This window comes from Lichenostomus cassidix, chromosome 3 (genome assembly GCF_008360975.1).
Source record: "Lichenostomus cassidix isolate B80296 chromosome 3, HeHo_3.0, whole genome shotgun sequence".
NCBI lineage: Eukaryota > Metazoa > Chordata > Aves > Passeriformes > Meliphagidae > Lichenostomus > Lichenostomus cassidix.
The window spans coordinates 108,999,515-109,012,701 of record NC_139483.1 but is presented as its reverse complement, the minus strand read 5'-3'; the positions used below and the strand labels follow the sequence as shown (position 1 = coordinate 109,012,701).

At 42.3% G+C, this 13,187-nt stretch overlaps 1 protein-coding gene across 3 annotated transcripts in view; it reads left to right on the top strand.

The window, feature by feature from the left end:
- PKHD1 (PKHD1 ciliary IPT domain containing fibrocystin/polyductin) overlaps positions 1–13,187 on the top strand; it is a 233,383-nt gene that overhangs the window by 137,978 nt on the left and 82,218 nt on the right. For all 3 annotated transcript variants that reach the window (XM_085057091.1, XM_085057090.1, XM_085057092.1), the window contains exons 51-53: positions 1,943–2,008; positions 3,326–3,445; positions 11,337–11,474. In XM_085057091.1, the coding sequence (XP_084913217.1) occupies positions 1,943–2,008; positions 3,326–3,445; positions 11,337–11,474 (324 nt within the window). The remainder of the gene's footprint in view (positions 1–1,942; positions 2,009–3,325; positions 3,446–11,336; positions 11,475–13,187) is intronic.

Sequence of the window (13,187 nt, the reverse complement as noted above, 5' to 3'; positions counted from 1 at the left end):
ATGAGTAGGGTATAAATAATTTTTAATGGTTTGAATTGTCATGCTCTGTGGTGGGGTGACACTTCAAATGTGGGAAACTTTTATCATTGCCCTGACTGGACAGGGCAATGAAAAAACTTTGTACTGAATTAAGTCTTAATGGTTCCTTTCTTCACTGTGTAAGGGGATTGAACCCCTTTATGAGGTCTATGTGCCATATTGATCAAGTTTTATGTCCCCTCAGGATTTAATTAGAACAGCTTTTCTCTGAACAATACTAACATCCTTAATTAGATGATTCCACTCTAGTGGCTGTAAAAGTAAGTAAAAAACCCCCAGCAAACCTGATGAAATATTTTTAGCCAAAAAAGATGGTGTCAGAGTTATCTGGTTTTTCCCAAGCCTAATGTATCAGCTTTGGCAGCTGGTTTACCCCCTGTAAGTGAGAAGAAAAACCACCACAGCCATAAAAGTACACCCATGTATTGTCTGAAAGCCACAAGAGACGTGTCAGAGACTTCAAATTAGCAGTTTCATGTCATTTTTTCCCCTCAAATGTTCACCTTGTGGCCACTCAAGGCACGATGCTGTTCAGTGTGAGCTCTGTGTGATGGTTTGGGGCAGATTGACTTGACTGATATATGGATCTGATCCCAGCCACCGTTGGGAGAGAAGGTGTCACTGAAGAACAGGGCTGAGGCACCTGATTACTAATTAATCAGACATGAGAAAAACCTCATGGAATCAGTTTCTATTTAATTATGGAAGCCTCATTTGGCATAGGAGCATATGCTGCTAACTCAATCGAGTGCTTTCAACTGACATCAAATAGTAATTATCAGAAAGAATCAAGTTTTTTGATTATTCATACTAATTTATTGAACACTTAAAATTAATGAACCTCAGTTATTTTAAATTTGCTCAGTTGCACTGGGAGAAAAGGAGGGAGGTAGGGAAGGATGGGTTTTGCAATTTAAAAGTACAGAGACTTGTTTAAAGATAAAATAAGTAAATTACAATATGGCATGAAATCCCATTGGTGGGCTGATACACTCATAGGAAAGTTCCAGGCATGTTCTGGAACTGAGGAAAGTTCTGACAATGGCTTCATTGATACAATTCTTCTCCCCCCAAAAAAATCTTCCAACAACACTTTAGGGTCACCATAAGGGGCTGGGCAGAGGACAGGAGATTTATTTGTTTGTCAGAGTGTTTCTATTTTAACCTACAGTTGTTCCAGTCTGGTGACTGAAAGGAAGTGCCTTTATATGCCACTGGAGATGAAGAGGAGGTGGGATTTTGGCTGGGTCTGAAGCAGCTTTCTCCTGCTCCTCTTTGATTTGTATTATCCTGGCCCTTCTCCTGCTGACAATACATGGGCACAGAGGTTACCACTGTGATAATTGCTGCTGACCCCTTTTCACAGCAGAGAACACAGGGTCCCTGTCTCCAGTCTATAAAGTCTGACTAATTAAAGCATCTCTTTCAGAAACCAGATTTTGGGGGCAAAAAAAAAGAAAAAAAAAAAATCAAAACCGAACTACAAAACAAAAGCTGTAATTCGCTGTTTGAGCCAGTTAATACATTATGCATTCAATGGTGTGATATTGCTTGTGTGAGTGGAACTGCTGTGGATTTATAGTGGGATAAATGAGATTTGAGTTCCAGCCTAGAATTTCTGATTGTTGAATGTTTTCTTTTTAGCTGTTTCTAATGAGTTGTCTTGAGACCTTCCATATCTGTAAATTAAAATGTGTTTGTTTAATCCTTTCTCGAAGCACAAAAAGAAAAAAAAAGACAAAAAATGCTTAGAAAACATGTATAGTTGCTCTTTAAAAAAAGTTTTTGTAAGAAATGTATAATGTTGTCAGGAATTAATGTGCAGCAAGTGATTTATTATTTTTTTTTGTGTGTATTAATTTGAAAGGCCTTGCTGTAACTCCCTAAAATTCTCTGTGTTCAGTCACAGGAGCTGACTTAATTCAGGTCACACTGAAAGAGAAGGAAAGAGTGGCTTTACCTACCCCAGGTATGTGACAGTCTGTGTCAGAAAGCCTTGGTCTAGGAGTCACACCATTTCTTTTTTATGGCTTTTTCAGGAATAAATTGCTATTTTTCACTTCCATATTTTGTACATCTATCAACCCAACAGAGGCTCTTGGTATTCATTTAAACATTTCATTGAGCCATACCTACCATTGCTCAAGATAAATGTGTGATTCCACAGTATAAAAGACTATAAACTTGTGCTGGGAAATACCACAGCAGATCAGAAAGGTCATGGGGAATGTAAGACTACAGAGTATTTTAGTGCTCCATAGTCTGATATTACTGCCCAGTTTCATGTTGAATTAGACAGAAAAATGCACCAGAAAAAAGGGAGACTTTCAAATTTTGATAATATTTGGTATTAACTGCCTTTCTATATTGTGTATTAACAATAATCTCTTATGTGGGAAAAGGGTTTAGAGACATTTGGGCAAGGTGTTTCTCCCCAGAACAAACAAGTGATTGGAAAAACAGACCCAGACTTAAGGAACTTGACATGGGTTTAATTTCTATTTCTCTGTACAGACATGGATGGGTTTTTCCACCCCACAACATTACTGAGCTGGGTCTAACCCCCAAAACCTAACCATGGGCTTGCTCCTGTGTTTTCTATCCCCAATTAAGTCTTCCTCAAGAAGAAAAAAAAAGCCAGAATTCTCTTTACAGTGGAAGGGCAGAAGTAGGTGCTTGTAGAGGCCTCCAGAGGGAGATCCTGTCTGCATTAGCCTAGGACTTACTAAGCTTAGTGTGCAGGATTTTCCCTTCCTCTCCTGTGGCACAACACACTTAGGGACGATTAATTTAAGGAGCCTGGCTCATTAGCTCTCTAAAATGCAAGTGCAAGTCAAGCACCTGCATTTTGTGAACTCAGTTTCTCCCAATTTTTCTGTGATGCTAAGGCTCAGGAGTTTTGTTTTGGATTGAGCTGAAAAAGAAAATTTTGGAGAACGAGCAGGAGTTTCCCTGTGTCTTGGTCAAGATGCTTTTCCATGATAGGTCTTGGTTATCCCTTGGAATAGGAAGACTCCTGCTTTTTCTTGTGTTAACAAGCTTGTAAGAGTTGATAACTCATTTTTTAAAATCTTTCATAATTTCCAAAAATATGGAAATTCCTATACCCTGGGAATTCAATCAAGCAGTTTTCTTTAAGCGTGGAAAATAACAAAGAGCAGTTAGTATTGCTTCATCAGTGACAAAAGGATGATGTTAATATCACAGACATTTGACTATCAAAAAAATGGTAATTCTTCCAGCTATCGAAAGTTATAATTCTGTCTTTATATATCCTGTTTTGTAGTTCCTTCTGGAGCTGTCTTGAAATGGTCACACCCAGAGACATGGAATGGTGTGGAAAAAGGCTGGGGTGGATCCAACGGGAGCATCCCAGGCCCTGGAGAAGACGTCATCATCTTGCCAAGTACGTGAGGAAGGGAAGGTGGTTCATTGCTGCAGAGGTGCTGGGCTCTGCCTACCTTGGGATGTATATTTTTGTCCCAACGTGGGCTCCTTGGCACTGGTGGCCATTCCAGGGTGTGCAGGACCCCACACTTGTTCCTTGTCACACAGACTGCAGAACAAAAATGGGGTTTTTGGAAGAGAATGATGATTCTTTTCCATTTTCACATACACACAAACACAAGCACTTATACTGACTTTCAGGCTGGAGTATGTGCAGGGACCTTATTTCAGAAGAAAATTTGTAAGACCCAGAGCCACAGCTCACAAAGAGCTCATCTCTTGACCCATGACTCTCTGTGTTTTGTGCAAGGAGCATATTTTACACTCCTGCCATTACACCAACTTCCATTTTATTTTCCTGTTGCAATTCCCACTTACCAATGGTAATATCTCAAACTAGTGCTGTGGATGCCATTAGACATTTTAGCTTATGTCTGTATTTCAACTTGTATTTCAGCTTGAGCTACATTTAAATCCCAGCTCATCTGACAACATTACTGCATGAAAACTGGATTTTAGTAAATATATTAGGGAATTTGCAATGAAATCTGGAGAAAAAGCTTGTGATAACCATTTTACATAACCATTCCTTTGATCAGGAAGTTGGACTAGACAAGGTCCTGAGCCCCTTTCCAAATATAATTATGGAATGATCCTAAGAATATTGTTTGATATGAACCTGAAATATTCTAGAACCTGATTGCTGTCTCCTTCTCATTTGTTTGAAACCAGTTAAGTCTCTCTACCTACCATAGCTTCACTTCTGGTTATGTGGATAACACTGCTCCATGTCTACTACCACCTGATGTTGTCTTATGGCTTTTGTGGAAGGAAATGCTTGGTTTGGTATTTGGGCATGGAGCCTCAGTCGTGGTTAGGGCTTCTTTGGCCTGTGTTATTAAAGGAAAAAAATTTGAAAAAATAAATAGATATAGATATAGATATATTGCAGATTACATTAAGTATTATGATCCACCTTCAGTATATATTTAGTTTAATCTTCTATTTTCTGATAAATGTGAAAAATCCCTGACCCTGTACTTTTTAAAATATTGCTTTTCTTCACTTTTGGAGGTAGTCTACATTGAACTGAAGAGTAGATAAGGTTGGACTTTGGGGAGAATTTTTCATGGAGGAGGTGGTCAGGCATTGGAAGGGGCTGCCCAGAGAGGTGTTGGAGCCACAATTCCTGGAGGTGTCCAAGGAAGAACTGGATGTGACACTCAGTGTTCTGGATGGGGATCAGTCCCAGGCTGGCCTCGATGATCTTGTAGGTCTTTTCCAACCGTAATGATTCCTGTGTTTCTGTGATGACCAGTTCACCAATATCAGCCCATGACTGTCAAGAGACCAGAACATTCCAGTCTCCATCATGTGTCAGATGCAGATGTGAAGAGCCACAGAGGTAAATCATAATTGACATAGAAGCAGAGATTAACATAAATAAAGTTTGGCTGAGGGTTTGCAGTTCTGTTGTTTAGACAGTGATCAAGACAATGGAAGCTGAAGGATGAGTTTGTGATGCATGATGAATAAAACTCATCTGTGTTTCCTGAAAAGGAGAGTGGCTGGAGTGTGTCCAGAGAAGGGCAGTGATGCTGGGGAAGGGTCTGGATCACAAGTCTGATGAGGAGCAGCTGAGGGAGCTGGGGGTGTTTAGCCTGGAGAAAAAGAGCTTCTATGTCTCTAGACTACTACCTGAGAGGAGGCTCTAGCCAGTGGGATTTTGGTTCCTTTTCCCAAGGAACAAGTGACAGGACCAGAGGAAGTAGCCTCAACTTGCACCAGGGGAGGTTTAGATTAGATATTGGGAATGATGTCTGCACTGAAAGGATTTCCAACCCTGGCACAGCTACCCAGGCCAGTGGTGGATTCACCATTCTTGGAGGGATTTAGAGGACATGTAGATGTGGCACTTGGGGACATGGGTTGGTGGTGGGATTGGCTGTGCTGTGTTAACAGTTGGACTCAGTGATCTTAGAGGTCTTTTCCAACCTATCCATGATTCCATAATCATCTCAATAAAATACTTATTTTAGCTGCCATGTGATACTGACCATGGCCTTTGTCACACACCACAAGGTCCTTCGCAACTAAGCTATGCCTGGAGCATTTTATGTTCCTTCCCCAGCCCAGCCCAACTGCTCTGGTTCTAGGATTGGAGACAAACTGCTGCATTAGCACAGTGGTGCTCCAGAACTAATTAGCTCTCCAGAGACATAAAGCTCATTAGCTCAGGCCACATGACTGTGAAGCTTTTGGGGGCAAAAGCAATGTCTCATGAATTTAGAGCAGAGCTGTCTTGGTCAGCCAAACTGGGGCACATCTGCACCTTGCTGTGGGTGTAGCACAGGGATTGTCTCTGCCATGCTGGTGCCTACTGGCTGGGAGGCAGCAGGGTAGGGGTTGAGCTCTTAGATGTAATCTGTCCTTTACCATGGGAAGCAATGGAATGGAGGGGACAGGACAATAAACTTTGCCCCAAGGCAGAATGCAGGCTGCTGCCTGAGCAGGAGGAAGAGAACCTTGGAGTTCCCAGTTTTAAATCACCATGTTCACCGGCTCAGTGCAGGGCTCCCTCCCCACAGTGTGCAATAAACCTGTCTCTGCTCTTCAGAGGGGCTTTACTGAGCAGCAAAACCACAGCAAGAAAGGGGTGCAAAGGAAAGAGTCAATGGTAAGTGAATGTGCACTGCCTGCTAGGACCAGTGGAGATCCACACTGTGTGAGTCTCCTTCCTATCAGCAATAGGCATGAAGCTGCTTTTTGGAGTTTGGTTTGGATATTAGGTAAAGGTTCTTCCCACAGAGGGTGCTCAGGCACTGAACAGCTCCCCAGGGAATGGTCACAGCCCCAAGGCTGCCAGAGCTCCTGGAGTGTTTGGACAATGCTCTCAGACACAGGGTGGGATTGTTGGGGTGTCTGTGCAGGGCCAGGAGCTGGACTTGATGATCCTGGTGGGTCCTTTCCAAGTCAGGTTATTCCATGATTGTCTGTTTCTATGAAAACTCTCTTTGCTCCCATCACCAGAGTAAATGTTTATGTTTGTTTATGTGCAGAAACTATTCTCATCTCCAGTGCCTTTTTGGAGTTCTTCAATGTTATCCTGAGAACCCAAACATGAACACAAACTCAAACACAAAGCTGTCTATCACACCATCTATTTTGCTGCATGCCTGCCTTTTCTGATCATCCTCTCTCTATTTTATTTCTGCTCTCCCTCTTCATTCCTGCTGGCTTGGAGGTGTTGAGACACTCACTGGCATTGGAGTCAACAGAGTACAGGGTCTTAAATTGGAGTCATGGTCCTCACCAGGATGATAAGGGAACTGGATTTGTTGCTCAAATAAATGCATTTAAAATGAAGTTAGGCAAGATAAATTTTCTGTCCATTTCCCATGCTTTGCTTTGCTGCCACAAAGTTTGAGTTTCCACTTTAAAGGAAGTCAGCCCCTTGCTTGGATCCAAAATCTAAAATGAAATCAATGATTCTAAAATATATGTTTAATTTTAGCATTTTATGGATGTTTCTCTTCCCATTTCTACTGGCTTTTGCCTACACTGCTAAACTCAGAATGACTCCAGATGGCTTCAAAAAAGTGAGAGTTTGTTCTCATGAGAGCAAATATTCTACAAACCACCCAAACTTTGTGCTGCTGTGCACACCAAAATAAATTTTGTGATTCACTGCTGGCAAGATATAGCTTTGTCTTACTCTTTGCTTTCTTCTGCAAATTTCTACTTAAAATTCTCTTCTGGGAGCCACCTATAATGATTTTCTGGTTGAAGATCGAGACATGAGCCTGCTTCTGGTATGCTGTGCATGATTGGGTTGGTCCTTTTAGCTCCCAAAGAACAATTTTAGAGTCACAAAAGCAAATAATAGATGTCCAGTGTTCATTTTTAGTGTGAAGAAGTGCAGGGAAGACTTTGGATGCTGTTGAAATCTTTGACTGAATGTGGATTCCTAGAGTTCACTGGAGACCTGGGGCACTGCCAGAATTCAGCTAATTGAAGGCTTCAATTTGCTTGTTTAACAAACTAAGCAAAATTACGTCATTACAGTCACAGTCTGGACTCAGAAATGTTTGAAAAAGCAGAAAATACCTCTATTAGCAAAATACACATATTAGAAACCAGGTTTTTGTCTTCTTGCTCAGTGTCTGCTTGACACCTAGAGATTTGGCAAGCTTGGAAATTGGGGCTGTGTACTAAGTTCTTCCCTTTTTTGCCCTTTTTGATTTCACAGACTTCCTAGTGCAAGGATGAATTTCATCCTAGTTCAAGGGTGAATTTGCAGCAGAGGTGGGTCCCTCATGTTAAGGTGACTTTTAGTGCTGGTGTTCCAGTTCCCCTCAGTGTCTGGCTCCCTAGTGGATATCTCTTCCAGCCCAGTCTGGAAATCTTCAGCTCAGGCTGCCACAACTTGTGCTTTTATCCCTGGAGGTTCATCCTCCAGACCCACAGCCATCCCACAAGGACCTCTCACATGCATCGAGCTTCAGCAGCCACACCACCTTGGAAAACAAGCTGGATGAGTTTAGTCATGCCATTCCAGCAGCCAGCAGTGGTGTTAGCTTCTCAAAGCCCTGGGATTTTCAGGGCTTTGGTTTATGGTTTTTAGTGTGACACACTCCTGATGCAGCGTGCTCTGGGTGGAAGGAGAATGTGTTATAATTCCAAGCAAAGGAATGCTGTTTTGAAGGGTATTGATATGATATCATGTAGCCTCTGGCAATTTCTATCTTCCTTTTTTTGCTCTCTCTTCTTTTTTTTTTTTTTTTCTCCAGTGGTGGAATTCACTCTGTTCTTCATTTTCTGATTTTGATTTTCTTTGAAGTTTTTCTGTTTGAAGAGATGAATGCTGGAGTACTGTATCCCATATAATAGCTCCTCTGTTGTGCCTGATTTCCATTCAATGGCATGCCATGGTGTTTTATACAGCAATGTGGTTGATCAAAGGCATTTCGTGTCATTGCTGGAGTCATTAGTGACTTCTCAGTATTGTACATCTGAACATTAAGACTCTGGAATACCTGTGAGCTTTTTGTCTGAAGAAAGTGCACATACAAGGAAATATTTCCCTGTTTTCACACACAAACTGTGGTTTGCTGGAAGTGGTTTCTTACTGTTGTATGAATATTTTCATCAGGGGAAAACAGCTCCAGTTTGTCTTTTTGTGAAGGTAAATCCCTTGAGCTCAGTGACCTAAAGTTTATTATTTTAACAGCTTAGTCATCATCTCCCTCTGCAAGGTAAATGAATGTATTCTGTAAGGAAGTTGCCTTTAAATCTCTTTGCTTTCCTCCTCAAGCGTGGAAAGACATTTTCCCCCTCAAAGGTGTGTTCTGTTGTTTCTACAGAGCAATATTTTGCCCTCTGAGGACTTCATACCCCAAGCATCACACCCCAGAGTGTTGTCCTTTTAAACTGAAGAAACTCTAGGTTTGCAGAGATATCTCTGAGAGAGGGAATTTCTCACTCCTGTGTTTCAAGGCCCACACACATGATGCCACAGTTACAGAGCAGTCAGCATTTCCATTATAAAACCTTTTTTAGAAAGATGTGCAACTCAGCAAAAATCTCTGTTCTAGACTGAAATGTGACATATAAATGGCATGCCTGGGAGCGCTGCTTCTTTTCCTTGTAAAAATGTTTCAGCCTGTGTTTGATGAATATACTTATGGCCTTTGTCAACAGCAGCTTTTTGCCACATTCTTGAGCTGTGATTTCACAAACTAAATTCCCCTTCTGTCTGAGAGATACCGTTTTAAGAACATCTTCCCCCTTATTCTCCTCTCTGTTTCATATCCACACATCCTCAGCCTTCCCTTCACAGCTCTGCAGGGCATGGGACTGTACCTGTCCTGTAAAGAGATTATAGACAGGAGTCTCTTCATGCCTATAAAAGCAAGATTTAGGGGGAAAAAATTGCACTTGCTCCCTAGAGACTTACTACATCTGAATGCTGTGAAAATTTTGCATGCTTGAAAGATGTTTCAGCCCAAGGATGCAGGGAATTTGTTTTGGGATGAGGGATTCAGATTAACCATGGCTTTCTTCTGTACTTGATGTAGTCCTTGAGAACAGATGTCCTGGGCTTTCAGGGTGCTTGTGTCCAAAGAGAAAAATAAAAAGATAGGGCAAAAGGAAGAGGTGAAATAATTGAGTCACAGGGATAAAGTAGGAATATGTATGTAGGAGGAAAAAAAAATCTGTAAGCAGAGCCAGGACCCCAGACCTGAAAACAGAACCTGAAATAGAAATTTCCTTTCCCTGGAGGTTGTGAAACTTCAAGGTTGCAAAACCAAGGAGGCAAAAAAAAAATTTCTGCAATGAATTTCTATGAAAGTCATGATTAGATCATATTAGTGAGCTTCTTCTTAGGGAAATAACTTGCTTTTCCTTCTTCCAAGAGCACCCACTGACTGAGAGATGCACCATACCTGGAAACTCTTACTCTTGTCAATAATGAAAGGGTTGGAAACCTCAGTTTCAGGGCCTGAGCTGTTTTCCAGTGCAATCAACTGAGAAGCTCTTAGTGACATCCAAGAGCATTAGATGGGCCCTAGGGTGGAATTCACCTCTGTGCAGCAGGCTACCTCTCAATGATCCACCATTTACATCCTGGCTCATGTCCTACTTGGAACACTTAAGAGGCATTTTAAAGGTTCCCAGGCTTCAGACTTGCAGCTTTAGGAAGCAGCAGTGACATTGGCATTGGGCTCGACCCACAACAGTCCTCACTATGTTCTGCAATATAAAAATACCCTCCTTGCTGTGTCCTTAACAATCTGAGGGAATGGTTCTTCCCCTAGTCATTGCTGATTTTTAGAGGGGAATATGATCATTGAATGGTGGAGCTTGTGGTGAACCTGGCAATGATCTCAGAGGTCTTTTCCAACCTTAAAAATTCTGTGGCTCCATGAACTCTGGCTTCTTGCGAATTTTGTTGGTGTAAGCAAAGCTTTCCTCTTGGATGGTGAGGAAGAGGTGGGCATTCATACACCAAACCTGAGAGAGCAAACAAAACTGAGCTGCAAAGAGGGAAAAGCAGTGGCAGGGTGTCAGTGGAGGTAGTTCATGGTGTTTGGCAGCAGTTTGTCACCTTGATCACTGCTGTTGACAAGGTGGGGACTTGCAGGCCTTTTGCACCATGAAGCACTTAGTTGATACTGTTTGATTTCTTTCTCTTCCATCAAGCCTAGAATCACAGAATGGTTTGTGTTTGAAGGGACCTTAAAGATCATCTTGTTCCAGTCCCCTGCCATAGGCAGGGACACTTTCCACTACACCAGGTTGCTCCAAGCCCTGTTCAGCCTGTCCTTAAATACTTCCAGGCATGAGGCATTTTGTTGTTCTTTTTCTCTTCAAGAGAACTTTCATGTCCTCTTCAATGCCATGAGGCAAAAATGGGAAAGATGAAGAGAAACTCTTTACAAGGGCCTGGAGTGACAGGATGAGGGGGAATGGCTTCAAACTAAAAGAGGGTAGGTTTACACAGGATATTGGGAAGAAATTCTTCCCTGTTAGGGTGGTGAGGCCCTGCCACAGGCTGCCCAGAGAAGCTGTGGCTGCCCCATCCCTGGAAGTGTCCAAGGCCAGGCTGGACAGGGCTTGGAGCAACCTGGGATAGTGGAAGCTGTCCCTGCTCATGGCAGGGGTGTTTGGAACAAAATGATCCTTAAGGTCCCTTTCAAACAAGGCCATTCTGTGATTCTATGAAAACCAACCTGAATTAAGGCAAAACTCAAGCCAAGCTGACATCCTTCACCACCACACCACAATTTTTGGCAAATAGCATTGGCAGGCTGCCACTGACCTGCACAACCCTCTGCTTTGTGTCTCAGACAGGACCATCCTGGTGGATGTGGCTCTTCCCCCCCTGAGAGGACTCTACATCCTGGGCACCCTCGAGTTCCCCAGCAACTCCAGCAACGTTCTGAGTGCAGCCTGTGTTGTGGTGCTGGGAGGTGTGCTGAGAGTGGGTGAGTGAACAGCTGATCTTTGGAATGCCTGGGGTTTATTTCTGCTCTTGATAGGAAAAAAAGTGTGGAGGAAGACTTAGAGAGTCGCTATAAACTTGCTGTCCAACCTAATGCCTTATGGCTGTCTGGATATCTGCAGTTTGGACACCCAGAATCCATGTGAAGCATGATGATTATCCACTGGAGATAATTGCTTATTCCTTTAATAGCAACACATTACAAATACTGCATCTTCACCTCACTCCTGGTGTCACTGTGGCAGAGAGTTTATCTGATATCTGTAAAATATCCTACTTCCTGTGGGGTTGCTTTATGAGACAGTAATTCCTCAGGGCAGGATCTGCCCTAGTGTTCAGGCAGTGCCTGATGTCTATGGGCATTAGTAGGACACTTTTTGTGACACAGAAGTGTTTAAACTCAACATAAACAGAGTCATGGAGAATCCCCAGTATGCATGGAAATCCTGCTGTGGTATGAAACAGCTGGATTCAGCACACTTGTGCCTCTCATCCCTCTGTACAGATGAGCACCAGGACCCCAGGAAGGTACCATCTTGCCCTTACTTCCAGCGGTTTCACAGTCCCCAAAGTCACTGGGGCCGTTCCACATTATTCACAACAGATAGGATCAGTGTTTTTCCACTCTGAAGTAATTACTCACATAATTCCCTTTAAATATCAAGGTTCCTAAAGCCAGGCATTATATTTACTTACAGGAATCCTTAGGACGCTGGGATCACATTGTTGATCATTGCTTGACCTTTCTCAAGATTGGTTTCATGAACTTTAAAAAGAGAATTTGTTTGTGTAATCACCTCCTGAGGAAGTCTGCTTCAATATTTGTTTGTTGTTAATCTCAAGGGACTGTTTAGTTAATACAGTACTGGCCAAAAAAGTTATTTTGCTGTCTTGTGTTTTTCTTTGGAAAAAGAGGTTGGAAAGCTTAATCTACGAGGTTAAAAAATATATATACTTAAAAGACTGTCAGTCATTTCTTACTTAAACTCCTTTGCACTTTAAATATGGTTTCATATTGGTTTTAAGAAAAAGCATGTGTTCATTGCTAAAAACACTTATTAAAAAAACATTGAGGCACTTTGCTGCACAAACTCCCCTCCAGCACATATGCGAGTAGTAATGATATTAAAAACCAAACAGGTATTTGCAGCTGTTGAGCCTCAGTCCAGCATCTCTTGGAGTGCTGTCCTTGTTTCAGCTGTGAGGTGATGGGTGGGTAGAGACTGCAAGTTTCCCACATCTCATCCTGGCTTCCCTGCCTGCATGTAGAGCTGGGATTGCCTGTTTTTTCCTCCCTTCCCCTTTCTCTTCCCATGTGTTTGAGGCCTTACGGTAACGTCTTGCAGCCCATCTGTCCAATCCTGCCTGTTCAGAGCCTGGAGGAAGGGTTTTGAAGCCCATCTGTCCAACTCCACCACACCCTAAAGAAATCCTGACACAAAGCAGATAATGAGACAGTTTAGTAAACAGATTTAATAGATGTGGACATCAGCGTTCAGCGTTGCCTGAGAAGGATCTCAGGTTGGCATCACGTGAGCCAAATCCCCAGGTCCTGCCTGTTGTGTAATTTTTCCAAGCCCTGTTTTCAGCACAGCAATCTTTGGCCACATGCTGTTCTTTCTAATTCCATGGCCTGGGACAAAGACTTTCTGATAAAGTTTGAGTGTTTCGTTCACTTAAACTGCTAGAGAACAAT